This window comes from Emydura macquarii, unplaced genomic scaffold, assembly GCF_026122565.2.
Source record: "Emydura macquarii macquarii isolate MOO-44397 ecotype Brisbane River unplaced genomic scaffold, CSIRO-AGI_Emac_v2 contig_480, whole genome shotgun sequence".
In the NCBI taxonomy this organism is placed as follows: domain Eukaryota; kingdom Metazoa; phylum Chordata; order Testudines; family Chelidae; genus Emydura; species Emydura macquarii.
The window spans coordinates 10406048-10426100 of NW_027130617.1; the positions used below are offsets into that span (position 1 = coordinate 10406048).

General features: G+C 39.7%; 1 protein-coding gene across 5 annotated transcripts in view; it reads left to right on the forward strand.

Annotated features, from left to right (window-relative positions):
- Window positions 1–20053, forward strand: part of TGFBR3 (transforming growth factor beta receptor 3) — a 164018-nt gene that overhangs the window by 84593 nt on the left and 59372 nt on the right. For all 5 annotated transcript variants that reach the window (XM_067538487.1, XM_067538489.1, XM_067538490.1 and 2 more), the window contains exon 4: window positions 19907–20044. In XM_067538487.1, coding sequence (XP_067394588.1) covers window positions 19907–20044 — 138 coding nt within the window. The remainder of the gene's footprint in view (window positions 1–19906; window positions 20045–20053) is intronic.

Below are 20053 nucleotides of genomic sequence, written 5' to 3' on the forward strand. Positions count from 1 at the left end.
TCCTTCCCTGTTCAGGCACCCAATTGACCCTGATTATCCAAAGGTCTTTGGGACCAACCACAACCTTCAGATATATGGATATTTGGATGAAGACTTCACACATACAGTGCATTGAAAAGAGTTACTATAGGAGCTATGATTTAGGGGGTGAGAATGCTCTCATCTAGTGCTACTGTGTCTGTACAGCCCTTGGTGAGGTGTTGGAAGGTGGATAAAGAATTCAATGATTGCTTAATCAAGAGATTTAGTTAGCAGGGGTTGCGTTATCTGGGTATTACATAAGCTTTTATGTTTTTGGTAACATTATCACACTTTGTCCAGTTCAGTATCCAGTATTACAGTTCACCCCTTATATTCTTCTCTGCATTACTACATTCTAAACATTGTTCTCTGGTACTTCAGTATTATTTTTCCCCTAAGCATATTGCTTTGCATTTATCAGAATTAAATCTCATCCTGGTAATAATTATCCATTTCTCCATGCTGTCAAGATCCTTTTACAATTTATCACTGTCCTTCTCTCTGTTCATGATCCCTCCTAATCTGGTATTCTATCTAGAATTGATTTATTTATACATTGTTTACTTTGTCCTCTAAACCTTTGTTAAAATACACCACAGCCCAGATTTACCAAACCCCTTTTAATAAAATGCTCAGTAATGTTTCCTTGGGTTGTTCTAAACTTCTCACTCTGCTCTTGGACTTCTGAAGCCCAGACTCAGAGAAGATAAGGCCAGCCATTACTGCAGCCTCCCTAGATCTGATGAACCTTTGTCAAACTGACTGGCTTCCTCTGAAATAGGGGATAGTTGCACTAGTAGTTTTAGAAGTTTTGAAAGAACCCAGAGCAGAGAACTTCGAGCCTGCTGGATGGCTCCCCTGACTATCCTGAATATTTTAGGAGTCCCACCAGCAATCTTCAAAATACTCAAATTGTCCTGTTTTAATGGTCTGGTTCTGTAGTTCGTATTCACTAGGGTGGTTTATTTCAGTGGCTCTCAATCTTTCCAGACTACTGTACACCTTTCAGGAGTCTGATTTGTCTTGCGTACCCTCAAGTTTCACCTCACTTATAAACTACTGGCCTACAAAATCAGACTTAAAAATACAAAACATTGCTTACTTTCTCATTTTTACCATGTAATTATAAAATAAATCAGTTGGAATATAAATATTGTACTTACATTTCAATGTATAGTATATAGAGCAGTATAAACAAGTCATTGTCTGTATAAACAACGAGAGTCCTGTAGCACTTGAAAGACTAACAAATTTAATTTCTGCAGGCATAAGCTTTTGTGGGCTGCGACCCACTTCGTCAGACTTCGTTAGTCTTTCAAGTGCTACAGGACTCTCGTTTTTGCTGTATACAGACAAACACGGCGACCCCTCTGGAACTTTTCATTATCTGTATGACATTTTAGTTTGTACTGTCTTCGCTAGTGCTTTTTATGTAGCCTGTTGTAAAACTATGCAAATATCTAGATGAGTTGATGTACCCCCTGGAAGACCTCTGTGTACCCCTGGTTGAGAACCACTGGTTTATTTGAGTTATATGAGACTTCTCTGAGTCAGAGCTGCAGAATATGGCACTTTCACAGTTCTGGGACCATTACTAAGTCTTGTGGTAATTCACTCAATATCACTTTCAAACATGGTGCTGTACATGTTAGAATTAAATGTTCTCATTCTGACAGCAGGGACTCCTACACAACTAATAATGTGACAGGAGCAATTAGTTTAATTGCTTTGGTTGATGTGTAGTGTCTTCCCATATCCAAAAAAACTTGGATAGCCCCCTTTCTTCTTCCCACCTGTGAGCACTTTTAGGTATTCTTGTCAATACAGAAATCCGGCCGTGTTTAATATGGCTTTTTATCTTGTTTGCTCTGAATTGAAGTCTCTGTAGGTTGTTATCTAAGTTAGCTCAAAAGTTGCTGGTCACTGAATTTGGTGATCTTTTCAACTTTTACCCAGCAGATCTTCAAGAGGAAGCTGTGTGACGGCCAGAAGTGTCTGTTTATTTAGAGCATGATATCCATCAGAAGCATCAGTTGACTATATATGCTTAGAGAAAAAGGAATGAATTTTCATGAGGTGGAAAGTTCCATGCAAAACACCAAGTATTTTCTATTCTTAGAAATGAGATGGTTTGCTGTGCACGAGTTGAAAGTGACAATGAAAACAGTTTCACAAAGATGCCTGGAATTGGTAGTGAAATAATGGCAAAGCACACAAGAAAAAGGGCTAAAAGGAAAATGTCAGAATGACTTTCATAATTGTTTGTTTAAATGTTTTCTGTTTTTCTGTTGTTTAATATAACCTTTTGGGAGCTTGAAACAGGAACCTGTTTTATTGACATTCTTTTGCATTGTGTGCACACGGATACTGATTTATTGTTGTAGGATTCTTAGGAGAACTGTGCTGCTGGCACTGAGGCACAAACCCTCAAAAGTATTTCTTTTTAGAATTTTTAATTAATTAATTTATTTAAAAGGCATGTATGGTAGAAAGATATAGTCCCCCCCTCCCCCTTCTTTCCCACTCATGCATGCGCACGCGCGCACAATTTCGGACAGATATATTTGGTCTGGGTTCTCTGAAAATTGTCAACTGTGGTTCCAGTTATTGTCCACCCCAACCCCTCCCCACAAGGTCTCTACATACCATACTCTGGAGTATGTCGACTACCACTGTGTCTTCTATTCCCTTGTCTTTGGAAAAGGAATTAAGAAAATGGTGGCAGCTCTAGGAGCATCTTGATACCATAGACAAGTTGGGTAGGTTCCATTCTTTCTTTGGGTTTTTGTGATTAGGGAAACATTTGTTAGGCTCATGAGTGATCATCTGTTTAAAGTTACTGCCTATAGAGGCTCTTTGAGCCAGCAAAATTGGTATTAATCAAGTCATTTTCCCCCAAGTAAAAAAGTCTCTCAACTCCAGCACCCTCCTGGTTGCATGTGGGAATTTATATTTGAAGATGTTTTAAAGGGGCCCTGTCAGTTTGAATATCACCCTTTTGTTACATCTAAGACTACTACAGCAGAAAGAGAAAAGAGGAATAAAAATGTTCCTATATTTTACAGTGTGTACACTTTGTGCATTTGACAATATTTAGTGTATATTCAGTGTCTTTATTTCTCCTGGATAGTCAATTCATTAGTTTCCCTTGGTTGTGTGGGTCTTCAATGCAGTAATAGGAGAGAGGAAAATATTCTTTTTAAAAAATGTAGTTGTACTACCATAAGAAAAGGCACTGGGACTCAAGGTCAGGTGTATGTAGTACCTGAGACTACATTTAACTTGTTTTTGGAAGCTGCCTAGATTTTAAATTGGCATTGTCCCTTTAACAGCTGCCCAGAAGACTGCCAGAATACAGTAATCATGTTTCTGGTTTACATGCCAATATACTTTAAAATATAGAAATGTTCTGACGGTCATGGTCCATATATTATATATGTGAAAAGCATGATAGTGTCAGTTGTTAACGTTGTTAGAATGAGAGCTGAATTTGGTGATGATTCAGAACCCTAGTGATGGAAAAAATAGTGACTCTAATAATCAAACCACTTATTTTGCTGGAAATAACCTTGATCCTGTAGCCTTAGATTGGACTTCTGTTCTGCCTAACTTCTCTTTCATTGCTGATGTGCCCTTCACATACTTTTCTTTCAATGGTCTTTATAATTATGTTCCAACTCGGGGCTGGAGCACATAATCATGGGAGATCTTTAACAAGTGGCCTTTGTTATGCTTGTGAAAATTTTGCTTTTTTTAATAGTGACAAACATTGTGTCAAATGATCAAGGGGGCCTCCACAATTCCATTGACGTTTCATGTAAGAACCTGTTTACATATGCAAAACTCAAATAGGAATGTTCAAGTCAAGAAATTGCACACTATCTATTTTACAAGCACATATGTATGTTGTGTACATGCAAAGTATGTAAATGCAATTTAGAGGCCCACTTGAAAATCTGACCCACTGTGGCCATATTGGATTGCAGGATCAGAGCCGATGACCCTGATTCAGGAAAGCATTTAGGTATGTGCTTAATCCTTTTGATTTCCGTGGGACTTTGCTGGCTTGAAAAGAGGTACATTAGCAAATGAGGCCTATATTTGTACTGCTTTTTGTTAGAACAACTTTTTCTGGGTGCCTTGGCATTTATTTTTCCTTGTATATATGTAGCAGTCCCTTGTTACCCATTATCATATGGAGAAACTCAGGGGAACAGAGGACTTGCTTTTTTGGAAAGTACTCTTCTCTGAATAGACATCTATAACTTTCCCTTCCCTACAATGATTTATTTGTGTTTCACAGTGATAGTTACAGGAAGGAAATTGAGGAACAACTGGCCACCCAGAATATATCTGAGGTTATACACACACATAATGTAAACAGGAAGTAACACCGGGATATTAAACAGTAGTTCAAAATTAAGCCAGCCAGTGTTTGGTGCAATAAATCAGTTTGTAAACAAGTAGAAGCAAGACAGGAGCGAGGTGAAAAGAGTATGGCATCACTATATGTTAAAATACTTAAGACGCTTATGGGGCTCTCATAGTTCTTGGAGCACTGGAAATATTTTGTGTCCGTTTTCCAGATCCTGATCCTGCAAGCATTTATGCTTGTGAGTAGCTTTACCCACAAGAGAAGGGCCATTGAACTGAGTAACTCTGGTTCCTTGATTTTATTCAGATGTAATTCATGTCCTAATAGTAGTAAAATAATTCCCATATTAATTTTTTCTTTTAATTTTAAACAATTCCATTTTTTATTTGTACATGGAAGAAAACGTCAATCATGAAAACACGAAAACGCTAAATATTTTAAACAAAAATAATGTGGATAGCAGAGGATATTCCCGGTGACAGTTGTAGAATTATGTTGAATAAGGATTACATGGAATCCTATTAATGAAAATGTTTCCTCTGTGAGATCACGATTGTCATTCTAATGCTTATGCTGTCTCATTCACTACTAAATAGGCACAACTGTGTGCAGCTGTTTTCTCTGAAGTTTTCTGAAAAATACTTGTGTTTTTCTGATAGACATAGATGCTTTCCTTATTTCCCGTCTGAAGAATTAGGAATCCACTCATATGCGGGAAACCCTATCGGTGTCAAAATGCTTTGTCAAAAACATAGGTGTCAAATAAAGAATACTCCGATGTCTGCTAATACAGAAATTCCAAGAGCTCTAATAACTGACGCACAACTTTTATTTCACAACCCATGGCATGCACTGATTTTATTTTGCAAGTTGAGACTAGATTGGGATAAGGAATCTGGGAGCAAGGGGTAAGACTGGGACTGATCTGGGAACTGGTGGGCGGAAGGGAGGTGGGAATTGGGAGACAGTGGTTGGGGAGGGCTTGTGCTGACTGGGCCAAGGAGACTGGGAATGGGACTTGGGGGGAAATTGGCAAGGGGACTGAGATTGGAAGCCAAGGTGGGAGAAGACTGGGACTCAAATAGGGAACCTGGAGAGGGAGACTGTGACGAGGAGACAGATGGGCAGAAACTGGAACAAGAAGCTTGGTGGTGGAGACTGGCACGAGGAGCTGAGAAGTGGTGGGGAAGTGGCAGGACAGGGGCAGAAGGATCTGAAGTAGGGGTCGTGGAAAAATAGTATGTGATTATCCTGTTTAAAGGCTGTATCAAAGTGTACACAAGGGGGGACAAATTAAGGTTGCATTATAACCTAGATTCTGGCATTTCCTAACTTTTGAGTGCTTGACTTTGCAACCTTAAAAATGTGCTTTTAACATTGTTTTTTGTGTGTAACATAAATATATGATGCAGTTATATAATAATGTTCCTACTACCAGTGGTGTGGGATGCCTGCTAAATTGTGAGGGGCAGAGTTCTGAGTACATTATAGGCAGGAGTACTCAAACGTGGCAATAAAATCTTTATACCACAACCTCCCATCGTGTATTTTGTGTTTACCACCTTTGTCTTATTTTGTTACATTTCTTCTGTTTTTGTCTGGGAGGTCTGAGGTCTTTGGGGCCAGGGCTGTCTCTTTACTAACGTTTTTATGGCACCTAGCATAATGGGGACCCAACTCATTTGAGGTCTTTAGGTGCTACAATAATAACACTAAATAATTACTTGTAACTGGGGGGCAGAGGGAATTTCAGAATAACCGTTCAGACACCAATGTAGCTCATTAATGAAAAACTTAAACATACAGTACATGTTCAATTAGGTACAGAGTAGAATACAATCCAGAAAAAACATTACACTTTTTCATTAGACTGTCATTTTGCAGTAAATTGCTACGGAAAGTAAAACATATGAGCCCAACACTCCACTTCTTCTGTGAGTAGTCCCATTGACATCACTATGACTACTGCCATGAGTAAGAGCTGTAGGATTGGGGCCTTTGCCCTTAAATAGATTTAAAATAAGAAACTTCCCCATGAAAGGTGTAAAGAAGAACTTGCTCCTTAGGATGCTTTGTACAGTGTGTGAACTGTATTGGCCTCCACCCACTATGTAGGGTTAAGACAAATACCATGTTCTAGATTCTATTTGATTAGAAGCCTAACTTTTGTGAAAGGGCAGATGGCACAGGTGATTTCATTTCGTCTTCGGAAGCCTACATTTATATCTAGTGCCCAGAACTAGGATAGCAAATGAGAATTAAACTGTCTTGGCCTGGTGGAAACTTGCACTTAGTCTGCCTACACCATGTGCTGTAGCCAGTTCTTTGAAACTCTTACTTTTTAGTGAAGTATTTAAATTAAATAAAATAGAGCAAAGAGGGAAAAGCGCTGCTGTATTTTGCTCACTGTTTACTTGGAGGCCAAGAAGAGTATAGCTGTTTGGAGCACAGATGAGTTGTGATAGGCTGTATATTTTGTTAAAATATGTGACCTGCTCTAGACATAAGGGATAAATAAAAGGAGGAGAGAAATTTGGTTAAAGTTTAGATTTGCTAGAGTTGGGCAAAAAGAATGTTGAATTTTACATAACTTTTGTCAGCTTTTTCTCGATTTTTGTGAAAATTACTCTTTTTAAATTAAAAAACCCAAATCCACAGAAACTTAAAGGAAAGTCACTGCCCTTAGATGGTAGTCTCCTGGGGAGCTTTTTCATCACTGCATCTCTGCGGTCTTCTTACAGGTTCAATATCTGCCCATTGCACTTGCTCATAATTGAGCTTCAATAATCCTAGTTGCCTGTGCTCCCCTGAGATACCTTGAATCTTACTGAAGTTTGTTTTTGTTTTTTTTTTAAAACAAATTGAAACTACAATTCCATATGTCCAGGATAAGTTGGGCTAATAGGGAGGGAAAGTTAATGTGGGCAGCTGATCAGCACAGACACTGAGGCCTGGTCTATACTTAAAGGTTTTACCAGTATATCTGTTTTGATTAGGGGGTTGATTTTTTTTTTAAACCAAAATAATTATAATGGTGAAAGTCCTAGTGCAGATACAATTACACTGGTATAAAGGTGAGTTAGGCCTGGTCTACACTAAAACGTTAAGTCAACTCCACTACATCGCTCAGGGATGTGAAAAATGCAATTTTTCCGATCTAGCACCACCTCTCAGGGAGGTAGATTACCTACACTGAGGGGAGAGCCCCTCGTACAGTTGTGCCACTGTAGCGTTTCAAGTGTAGACAAGCCTTTATATCACTATAGTTATTCCCCTTCCTGTAAAGGAATAGCTATACTGATATAACAACAAGAGTTCTGTGTCACCTTAAAGACTAACCAATTTATTTGGGCATAAGCTTTCATGGACAGAAACCCACTTCGTCAGATGCATGAAAAGATGGCTACCTATACTGGTATAAAGCACCTTAATACTGTTATAACTGTGTGTCTACACTGGGATGGAGGTGGGAAGGGAGGTATCGCTTTCTGTACTGGATCAGTTTAAAGTGGTACAACTTTCTGTGTGGACAAGCCCTTAGTAATTGTCCCACCAGTGGGACAACAGATAACGTATGTCAGGAGTACGAGAAGCACTGTGAAATGTCTTTCTTTTAATGTTTATATTCATATATATATAATATATATATTCATTCATATTCTATATTTGTATAAATAATTTACCTGTAATGTACTCTGAACAAGTTGGCAGCTGTATTTAAAAAATTCTTTGGGGGTAGGAGAAATGATTTAGCAATCTTTGTCTAAAGTAAATGTATATGAATAAGTCCTGTCCAGAAATGATCATACTTGTAATAAAGTAAAATGGAGAACAATTCGTAATTTCAGTTTGTGTGGGGAACTTTCTGACACACTTCTGCTAACATTCGTGCTCTTTGAAGTTGCATTTGAAGTACATTACCTCCAATACGAGTTTATCAACATTGTTGGATAACTTTAAAACTTTTTAGGAGAAAGTCTTTCAGCTACACTAAAACATCTGTTAAAAATTAGTTGTACGTAGTACTCTTGCCAGGTACTGAGGAATACTTTTAATATGGTACATGCTGTTAGTACATCTATAATAGCATATGTTTCTTACTATATCCAAACCCTTTTTTCCATGAGATCTTCAGTACTGACTTTTTTTGCTCCGCTGGCTGGTGTATCTGAATTGAGACCCAGTATAAGGGGATACAAATTTATTGGAATTGCATCCTTTTATACCAGATCTGAATTTGACCTTTAGTGTTTTAGTTCTAGAGACATAACAGACCCTAAAGATGGATTGAAGAGAGAGAGGCTGCAGTAATATTTTGATATTCTGTAAACGCTAGAGCTTTCATTTTATGCACAATACTTTAGCAGGCCTTGAGATTCACAAGTAAAGCTGCTGTTCTAACAGAAACAACGAGAGTCTTGTAGCACTTTAAAGACTAACAAATTTAATTTCTGCAGGCATAAGCTTATTCCTGCAGAAATTACATTTGTTAGTCTTTAAAGTGCTACAAGACTCTCGTTGTTTTTGCTGTATACACACTAACACCGCTCCCCCTCTGGAACTGTTCTAACGGGGGTTGGATCAGGTCAGCTTTTATGTCTGGTTTTCAGAATGGACCTCAGATCCCCTTTAAAGATTGTATTTGTATTTCAGTACATTGCTTTGCTTCACAGAACTATAGCACTGAAACCAGGGGTGAAATCGTTGAAGTCAATGGGAGGTGTAGGATTTGGACTCCTTGATTTCCAAGCTTTTTGAAGAAGGTGCTATCTCTTTAAGTTTGTACAGTGTCTAATACAGTGGGGTCTTGGCCTCTAGGCACTATTTCAGGATAAATAAATAAAATTGATGATGATGATAAAATGGAAGGCTGCAGACTTTTATAGGCTGCTGGTTCCTGGCTGTTGTCTTCTATTGGGAAATGTGCAAGGGCAAAAGGAACAAAATACATTGGGACCTGAATCATAGCCATGTAGCCCTTGCCGACTCTGAAGCTGCTGTTCTCTCTCCTCCTTTTTGAAGAAGCCTGGTTCTCCAGTCTGGGTGGTAGGGTGTAAGGGTCAGCGAGTTGTGCAGTAGTGTTCGTTTTTCTTAGGTAAAACATATGGGACAAAATTAATCCCTGGCTTAACTTCTGTGGCTTCAGTTGGGTTATGCTAGGGGTGAAACGAGCTAAAAGCTGCTGTTTGGTCAGTCTGAGCCTCTTTCAGTAGTGTCTGGAAGAGAACATCAGTGCTTTGCTAATGACATTTACTGTATTCAAGTACCTGCTGATAGTTTTGTTAACTAAATATTTGACTGTAACAGCATGGCTGGCAGCTTTGGGTGTATTCAGAACTAAAGGGCACAGCTGAGTTTCAGAAGAATGAGTATAACAATATATGTATATTTATTTCCTACTTACAATTTTTAACTATCAGAAATCAGTGGTAACATGAAAATAAAAACCACTGGATCCTTCTCCACACTAGCTGAAGAATGTATTTTAGGTTTTTTCAAGTGAGAAAGCCAGACGCTCTTCTCAGATATCCCTTTTGCTTCACTGTGGCAGTTTTAACAAAAGCTTTTGTTAATCAGTATTTTCTTTCTCAAAAAGTTGATCACAGAACTCTTCAAAATTTGTGAAGTTTTTGGGCAGAATTTCTTTTAGGGTATGTATGTCTTACTGAGACATCTCTGTTGCAGACTTATACATACACAGACACTCTCCTGTCTCACTTTCTGGGCCAAATTTAAGTGCTTAAGTTGCATTTGCAAGATGAAGTAAGTGCACTTTAAAACCAGAAACTGTGGAATGGGATTTCATGTGCAAATAGATACTTGCACATACAATTGCTTGTTTTTATGTGTGCAAATAGATATGCTGCAGTATAATTACCTGCAGGCTCTTATACCATGTGCAGATATTTCCCTCTCTTTGAATGCATACACACTGTTTCTCAGAAGCAATTGGTCCCCTAAAACTGTAATTTGCAACTATTAATGATTTGTAAACTATTAATTTCATGACTGTAACATCAAAAATATTTTAAGAGTAAAGTGTCTTCAAAACCTTAAAATAAGATGAAAATCTGGATAAACTTTGTGGCTTCCATTTTGGATTTACAGTCCCTGCCTGAAGAATGTTTTCTCTTTATTTTTGGAGGAAATTTAAGATAACTTGTCTCCTGGGGACAAAAAAAAAAATCCAAACAACTGTGTTTTAAAAAAAAAAAAAAAAACCCCTTCCCTAGAAATGACATAATGCTACTTCCCTGGTTTTTAAAATCATGATTTACTCAATAGGTGAAATTCATCCTTGGTGGAACTCTATTGTAGCCAGTGCACTGGCATTGTGTTTCATCAAATGAATTTCTGTAGAATTTCTGAACCTCTTATAGTGGATAGTAGGACTTAATGGAATGTTAAAATGGACTAGTCTTCTCATCACACTAATTCTGTTCTCTAGTATGTATTATCAAAATAATTTGTATCTTATGGATAACGATTCATTATTAATATTGACTAAACAGGATTCAAAGTGTTTATAGACACAACTGAAGCAAAACGGGATGTTTTCATATATCCCTTCTAATGCAGTTTAGATCCAATTTGTATTCAATCAGAGGGAAAAGGATTAATTTCATACTCACAGTTGAGTAATTATGTTTACATAAGTCCTCCTTGAGTGCATCATGTTCAGTTTTTGTGACTTGAAGTGGTACAGTGTGTACTCTGGGGGTTAAATCTCCTTTTTTCTCTTTTGCTTGACTGAACAGCTGTCTTACCATGGGCAGTGTAACTTGATATAATAGCATATTTTTGCTCTGGTCTATTAGCACAAATTTGTAATGGTTGTTTTGGAAAATGTGCTATGAATTTATCTCAAGACCTTCACACTAGAGTAGTTTATTCAACTTTATAAAACCTTGGCACTTGACTTTCATCCTTCATAACAAAACTGAGTCTGTGACTTGATGCCTTGAAGCCTGCAAAACAAAATGGTACTTTAACAGCAGTGTTTACTTTGATCATTTTTCAACATTTGTGCCCTAGCCTTTCACGTAGTACAAATTGCTTTACCAGAGTAATGGGGCAAGAGCCTATGAACTGTTTTTGTAATTTGTTGCTGTGGTGATATTCAGTCTTCCATGAAACTATCATCTCCAGAGAAACAGAAACCTTTGCAGCTGCCTTAACCTTGTAGATATTGTATATGTTTGATAGAGGCTTTAAACGAACGTTTTACAAACTGCATAGACAGTGCATGCATAAACACCCACACAAATATTGTTTGCTAGGTATCTGCTTTCGTTTGATTGATATCACCTATAAAACATTATCTTTTTTAACTCATGTTTAATAGTTTTAAAGCCTTTTACAGCCTACATTAAATGATTATTCTAACTGACCTGACAATTAGATGTTTACATGTACCATTTCCCATCTGCAACTATATATTTTGTTTTGGAACAGTTGCCAAACTGAGAATGTTTTGTTTTTTTAATGCATTTGCCATAATTTTTGAGTGTATGCATTTTGGCATAACCCTAAAGTTAAATTATGTCCATGAATGGGCTAAAATATTATTTTAGTGCCTAGAAATTTATTATTGGGGGAGTGAGTGAGTGTGACCCAAAGGAGGCTAAGAGATAGGCAGACATGTTCTAGAAGAACAGTACTATTTTGACATACAAAGGTTCTGAGACTTTAGCTTAACTGACAGGATTGTTGTTTAAAAGCATGCCCAGAAATGTTAGATTAATGTTTACGAAAATGTTGACTGTGATGCATCAGTAATCAAGAGAAACCTTTATTAAGGGAGGATATTGGGATATATTTGCTTATTTTCTATTAGCATTTTATTCATTAGTATTCCAAGGGAATTGGTGGAAGCTCCATCATTTTTAGGACATTTAAAAAGTAGTCTGTATAAAGCAATAGAAACTATATTGTAGCTCTCTGCTGGATGAACTAGATGACCTAATAGCTCTTTGCCACATTTAATGATTCACTTCTTATTTTATGTTGGTATTCTCTTACTCAAGTGTTTTCAGGCAGAAATACAAGTGCCATCAGAAATGGAGGGTGACACTGTTTAATAGCCATTGGCTAAGATATTATGATGCTGAATCCAATAAAAATGTAACACATACAATATATAAATAGTTTAAATTAGAATGAAAAGGATTGGTGGGGGGAGTATCGCTTTTTAAGGCATCATATAAAATACAATAACTTTCCTTATGTTTTCAGGGAAATCATGGGTTAAATTCTGGCTGCATGTGTATTTCATCATGAACTTCAATGGAGCCAGGTTTTGACACTCTTCTTCATAGCTGTTTGTACAGAGCCGAACATGAGATTCTTATTCGGGCCTCTTGGCACTACATAATATATATATTAAATAATAATAAGCATTCATTATGAGAAAATACAAAAAGAGAGCAAGAAGGAAAAACTTCCTATTTAACTTCTCTTTTCTGCTAACATTTTCCTTAAATACACTCTGGCTTAATGGTTTGAAATGGTCAAATACCTTTTTATTAATTTGTTTATGTAGTACTTACATATGCTAGACACTGTCCAGACATTGAAGAGAGGACAGTCCCTGCCTTGAGGAGCTCGTGGTTGAAGCACTGACAGACAGGCACATAGAGGTTAGGGGCAGGGGAACAACAAATAGGGACTTCTTTAATATAAGTCTGCTAGGTTAGGGTTGCCAAGTGTCAGGTTTTTTATCAGAAGGTCTGGTTGAAAAGGGAATCTGGCAGTGTCCAGTTAGCACTGCTGACCAGACACTAAAAATCTGGTTGCCATGGGTGGGGGGAAGGCCCTGGGTCATCAACCTGCACCATTCATGGTCGTGGTTTGGGGGGGCATTGTCCCCCACCCCAATTTCTGTGAGCTCCAAGCAGGTCTTACTCTGCACAGCTTGTCTGGGTTGGAGGGAGGTTTAGTCTGTTCTTCCCACACTGGCAACTCCAGGACGCTGCCTCCTGGGTCTTACTGCCTGTCATCGTCCTCTTCTCAGTGTACTGGGTCCTGTTTCCCTACAATGGTGAGTGCCCGTGTGAGGCGGGGGGGAAGAAGCGGTGGGGAAGGAATAGGGCAGGGAGAAGAGAAGGGGATGATGGAATGGGGAAGGGGGGAGTAGTCAAGGAGGCAGTTGTGCAGGAAGCCAAGGGACAAGAAGAAGAGGCTGGGAACAGTCAGCAGAACCAAAATGGCAAGGTGTCTTGCCAAGACTGGTTAAGCAGAGCGGGGTAGAGTTTCACGCAGAGATTTGAATGTGCTGACTTAGCTTACACTTGATGCAGTAGCACTTTGGGAGCCTGTAGAGGGATTTGAAGAGGCGAGTGACATGACCAAAAAAGGCTGTCACACTGCAGGCCTGATGGTGATGTTGTCAACAGTGTTATTTGCTCAATGTACCCCAAAAAGAAAATAGGAGGAAATTACACCTGGCTGTGGATCAGGATCTAAATTAAATATATTGTAGAAATTCCATTGTGCTTGTGTCTAGATTATTAATGAGGCTTTTAACACCTGACAGACCCATTGCTTTTTTTTTTTTTTTTTTAAACTAATGTGGGGCAGAAATATTAATTTCCAAGACACATAAGAGAGATCTCAAACATTGGTATCTGCTGGGGTTTATTCATAGAAAAAAAGGAAAATCAGAGCTCAGTTCACCAAACTGGAATTAAACCCCCTAATTTTTAATAAAATCAGAATCTGTGTTAATAAAAGACTGATATATGTGAGCAGGTGCTTTCTGAAACCTGCCCTAAAACAAAGCCCACACACTGCACAGAGGCAGCCACTTGCCTCCTTCTGGGTTTGTTTTTATTAAGAAAATTCAGCTCAAGCCTTGTCCCCAGGCATAGCTGCCCCTAAACTTCCTTCCTCACAGCTTCTCAGCACACCCTCTAGAGTGAGTCAGTCCCATCTTCTTTATTTCCAGATGGGGTAATAAGCCACCTGTCTCAGTGAGTCAGCAGAACCCGTGTAACCCTTTCCCAGCAGGATCAACATCCGCTGACAAAATGGGGGTGTTTCAGGAAAATATTGCCCGCATGTAACAGTGTCCTGTGAAATTATATTACATTTGGGATGTAGCAACAAGCCAATTACTAGTTGTGGAAAAAGTCATGGCTATGATGTTATCAACCGATTCCCAGGACTATAAAAATGAGATACTGACCTGGGAATTGAGCTATAAGTTAGTTCTGTTGTTTTTTAAAATTTGTTTTACAAATGTAAAGTTGTTCTTGTCATATCAAATTTCTAATGAATAATCAATTCTTAGTAAAGCATAAAACACATGGAGATAATGTCACTGATGTTAGCAGCACTTCTTCATGCGTGTTTATAGCATTCTCCAACCTTCTTACTGTGGCCATCTATTTTGGATCAGAATATTTAAATATACCATACTGTGCATTAAGTTTTAGGGCAGTTATTCGTGTAATTAACTGTGTGTGCAATTGGCTCTTTGCCAAGTAGTAGTGTGATATTTGACACTGCATGCTGTGTTAGTTTTTTAGAGTGATGATGATGATGTCCTCTAGGTTTTTGTCAGTCAGATTTGCCTGGGATCAAGATTTGATTAATTTCATTTTGGGGACTGCAAGCTAGATCAAATATGGAAATCTGGAGAAAATTTTCCTGAGAAATAATACCAGCATTTAGATACTATTTTTCTCCACAAGTCCAAAATTTACTATCCTGGTATCCTGCTTTTAACTGGTCAGTTACCACACTGACAGTTTCTATCACAGTATATAATAGCATTTCCTTCACTGGTAGCAACTAGCTAATTGATGTTAACTGCCATGGAAGAGTAATGAACAAATATCACTAGGGGCTCCAGTTTCTCCAAGACTTCAGATTTTCTTCCAAATTCATCCTGCAGTTTTTAAATTACCAACACGCCTTTTTGTGTGGAACACCACCTCTGAGTCATTTTGATGTTCATCTTTACTCTCAACACATTTTGTAGGAAAGTGTTACGTTTTTCCTTTCATTTGAGCTGTCTATAAAACCTATCTTGACTTAGAATGAACTTGCATACTTATCTGTGTAATAACTTTTCCTTCTTCCTGAATCTCTTGATTGCATTCCTGACTGGTCATTCTGCAAAGCTAAATGAACTCAAAAATCAAGCAACCATGGCTGCCCAGAAAGCTTATTAGTCATCCTATTTCTCTCTCTCTCTGTGTCTTGATTGCAAGAATATTCTGGTCTGAAGCAAAAGAACAAAAAACCTTTGCTATCCACTTCTTTCTAATTCCACATCCCCCTCATCCAATTCACCTTTAGTGTGCAGAATCAGATATGCATAGGATCCATCAAATAGGCTTTGAAACAAATTAACACAGAAGACCTTGAGCTTGATTGAAGATGCATGTTTTTACCACTTCTGCCAATGAGTCAACTTTATCACTCCTCCACAGAGCACATGATGATGATGAGCAATGAAGCTTTGGATCTAATTGTAGCAGATGTTCTTGCTGTTGTCACTGTAACAAATTTCTTCACCACTATTTCTTGTTAACATGCTGCTTTACCCCCTGTTCTTTTTTATTTCAGTCGTTGTGTCTTCAAAATATCTTCCTTCCTGCTGTCATGCACTAAATATCATATGCAAAAGTCACCAATTGAGCCAGATCATTGCTTAGTGAAATTAGGGAAAGAAATATTCACACTACTTAAAATTGCTTTCCATCTGTTGACAAACATCTTAGGAAAATCATTTGACTTGTCTAAACTCTATATTTGCATCTGGTTTTATGTAATTAATTAAAAGCATAGTTTCTTGCTTCATTTTGAAGTCTTTAATCACTGTGTGAACTGCCTTCAGTCTCTCTTGTTCTGTTTTGTTTTTTCACCACCACGTTATCAATGAAAGCCTTCTTACGTTTTGCAAATACACATGCAACTGTGAAGGACCCTTCAGTAGTGGCCTTTCCCTTTGAATGGTTCCCAAATGATATGGCCTCTCAGTTAAACTCTTTATTTGAAGATTGTTAATTTTAGATTCTTCCTCTTCATCGTAGTCTTCACAATGATGACATTGGTGTGAGATGGCAGGTGCATATGCTTGCCAGTAGAAAACAGAACTCCCTTTCTCTCATTCTTCATGTAAATTATACCCCTCGCCTTCCTCCCCACCCCCCTCCAAAAAAAAAAAAAGGTCCAGATAAATCACTAATGATTATGTTGGGTTTGGTTTAACCCTAAATAACAAATTCTCCCCAGGCCTCTTCCCCAGTTCATCCTGGATGTTCCCTTCTGGCTGCTCTCTTCCTCTCCAGCGCCTGCATCGAGGTTCATCCTTTTCTTTGTCTCCTGGAGACTGAGTTGCTGGCCACACTTGCATCTCTGACCTTGCCCTTTGATGTGAGTGTGATCAAAAGTCTGGGGAGAATTTCATCTTTTTAGTCATTGGCTGGAGATCTTCACGCAAGATGAATATATTGTGCTCCCCCAGCCAATTACCTTACGGGCAGATCAGGTCTTTCTCTGTTTCTGCAGCACCACACGTTGCCCTAGAGACACCAGAAGGCATATAGATTGATCTGTGACCTGCGGGCATTGCTTGGGGAGAAGAGGGGGAAGCTAGTGATCTGTGTGGCAAAGGCTTGTGCGATACAGAGAGAGAGCATGGTCTATTGGCTGGAGACCCCTATCTATGTAGAACTTTAGTTAAATATACTGAACTAAGAACCATCAGTGTAGCTGATTTGACTGCTCTTTGTGATATTCCCAATACCAGGTAGTCTCAAACTTCTTCATGGTGTGGATCACACAGATAGATAGTCTCCTGGACATCCCACTCCCATTAATCTTTATATGGAGTACCTTCCATGCATGGATGAACATGTGGGTCATCTAACTTTCCTTTCACTGTCTTGTGGGACCACCTTTAGGAAGACGTAGTATGTCGAGGGAGAAATCCATTACTGTGATTTGATTTTCTCCCTAGGAAGAATAGAGCACTGGCTGTGTTCCTAGCCTGTTAACCATAGATAATTCTTTCTGTTCCTTTGTTCCCTGCAGGTCTAGGAGGGAAACACAGAGGCTTGGTTATGAAGTCTATTTTGTTATGTAAAGTTTGTTTACCTTTTTTCCACATGGTCCTTTCAGAAATTCTATTCATTTTTTTCTTGTGTTCCTTTGTAGGCCTAGACTTCTGTTGGAATCCCTTCTCTAGGAAGGGCGAGCATTGTGTAATGCTATCGTCTTGTGTTAATGGACTTAGAATAATAGAAGATTAGGGTTGGAAGGGAACTCAGGTGGTTATCGACTCTAGCCCCCTGCTCAAAGCAGGACCTACCCCAACTAAATCATCCCAGCCAGGGCTTTGTCAAGCCAGGCCTTAAAAACCTCTAAGGATGGAGATTCCACCATCTCTCTAGATAACCCATTCCAGTGCTTCACCACACTCCTAGTGAAAAAGTTTTTCCTAATATCCAACCTAGACCTCCCCCACTGCAACTTGAGACTGTTGCTCCTTGTCCTGTTGTCTACCACTACTGAGAACAACCTAGCTCCATGCTCTTTGGAACTACCTTCAAGTAGTTGAAGGCTGCTGTCAAATCCCCCTTCGCTCGTCTCTTCTGCAGACTAAATAAACCCAGTTCCCTCAGCCTCTCCTCATAAGTCATGTGTCCCAGCCTCCTAATAATTTTCATTGCCCTCTGCTGGGCTCTTTCCAATTTGTCCACTTCCTTCATAGTGGTGATGGGGGCCCAAAACTGGACACAGTACTCCAGATGTGGCCTCACCAATGCCGAATAGAGGGGAATAATCACTTCCCTCAATCTGTTGGCAACACTTCTACTAATGCAGCCCAATATGCTGTTAGCCTTCTAGGCAACAAGAGCACATGTTGATTTATATCCGGTTTCTTGTCCTCTGTAACCCCCAGGTCCTTTTCTGCAGACTTGTTCTTGTAAATTTTGTTTTCTTTTCTTTTTGTTTGGGTTTTTTGTATTTTCCAAGTGTGATTTCAATCCCATCAGTGTCAGCAGGTTCAAGCTTCTTGCTAGGCAACCTTTGCAACCTTTCATTTAGAGATCAGAAATCTGACCTTCCCTTGCAGGATGCAGTTTTTTGTTTATCTGCTTATCTCTAACCCTCAGTTTAGTGGTTTGACCTTTTGCATACAGTATTTTTCATCAGCATTTGCCAAGGTTTTCTTAAACACTTTTGCAGTGCTTAACATTTGTGCTCCGCAGTCACAAACTCTTTTATTCTTCTCTATTATGTTAGCTATGGTCTGCAGACTCATAGTTCCTTATAGTTCCCTGGGGGTACGCAAGATACAGTCAGGGGGTACACAGTGGAAAAACCCAGTGAAGGAAGGTGGGCAGCAGCCGCCAACTTCTGGGGAAGGCAGGTGGCAGCCACCCGCTTCCCGCCTGGTCCCAGCTCCCAGCTGGGAGGCAGGCGCTGGCTTCCCACCCAGTCCCACCTCCTAGCTGGGAAGCCGGGCGGCAGCCGCCCCAGTCCTGGGAACTGGGTTCGCAGCTAGGTGGCAGCCCACCTGCACCCCAGCTCTGAGCCGAGAGACAGCCTCCCACGCCCTGGCTTGACGACAGGCAGCAGCTGCCTGCCGCCTGCCCACATCCCCGGATCCCAGCCTGCGTGGAAGCTGCCTCCGCCCCAGCTCAGAGCAGGTGGCAGTTGCCCACCTCCTGGGCTGGCAGCCAGGTGGCAGCTGCCTGCAGCTTGCCCAGGTGGCAGATCCCCTCCCTGGCTCAATGCCCAGTGCCCAGAAATCCAGGTGGTGAGCCCAGCGACTTTCCCTGTCCTAGAACCCGGCTATACAGGCAGGCTTACTTGTCAATTTCACTGCTCTAGTTGAGCAGTGAAATTGACAACTATGAGAGCCCCAGATTTTACCAGTATAAAAATGTTCAGAGAGGCCCACAACAGTGTGATTTGCCTAGGCCCACACCCCTCTAGGGATGGCCGGGGGAGCATTGCTATCCACTCTGGTGGGCTGCTAGTGCCTGCTCATACTTCACAAGTTCCCGCCTGTGTGAGGAGAAGAACACCACGTGACCCCGCCATTAGGCCATAGTAATTGGCTGGCATTGAGCTTTGCTCCTATATGGAGGAAGGGGAGGAGGAAGGAGAGGAGAAACAGCAGGGGGTTTTGTGATCTGCCAGAGCCACACAGCACTGCAGAGCTCTGAACTCTCCTGCTTTACGAGAAATACAGTCGTCCAGCGGTAAAGGGGAAAAATTGTATTTCTCAGAGTGGAAAATTGAGTGTTGGGGTACTTACTACAATTTTCAGAAGTTAAGGGGTACTTGCTACTTAAAAGGTTGAGAAACACTGTGCTGACTGACAGTTTGGGAGCAGGTTAATCCATCAATCCTGGGTCAGAGGGTCTGAATCCTAGAAACCTTAATGTATAAGATGACCTGCTATTCATACAGTAAATTAGTTTCATATTCCACTTTGTTTTGACCAGTTATACGGAAATATTCACATATTTTTCTGTTGTTCTGCAGGTCACATTACATTTGAATCCCATTTCCTCAGTGAATGTTCACAATAAGCCTGTGGTGTTCTTACTGAACTCTCCTCAGCCCCTGACCTGGAAGGTAAAAACGGAAAGACTGGCATCTGGAATTCGAAGATTTTTCTTTGTAAGTATA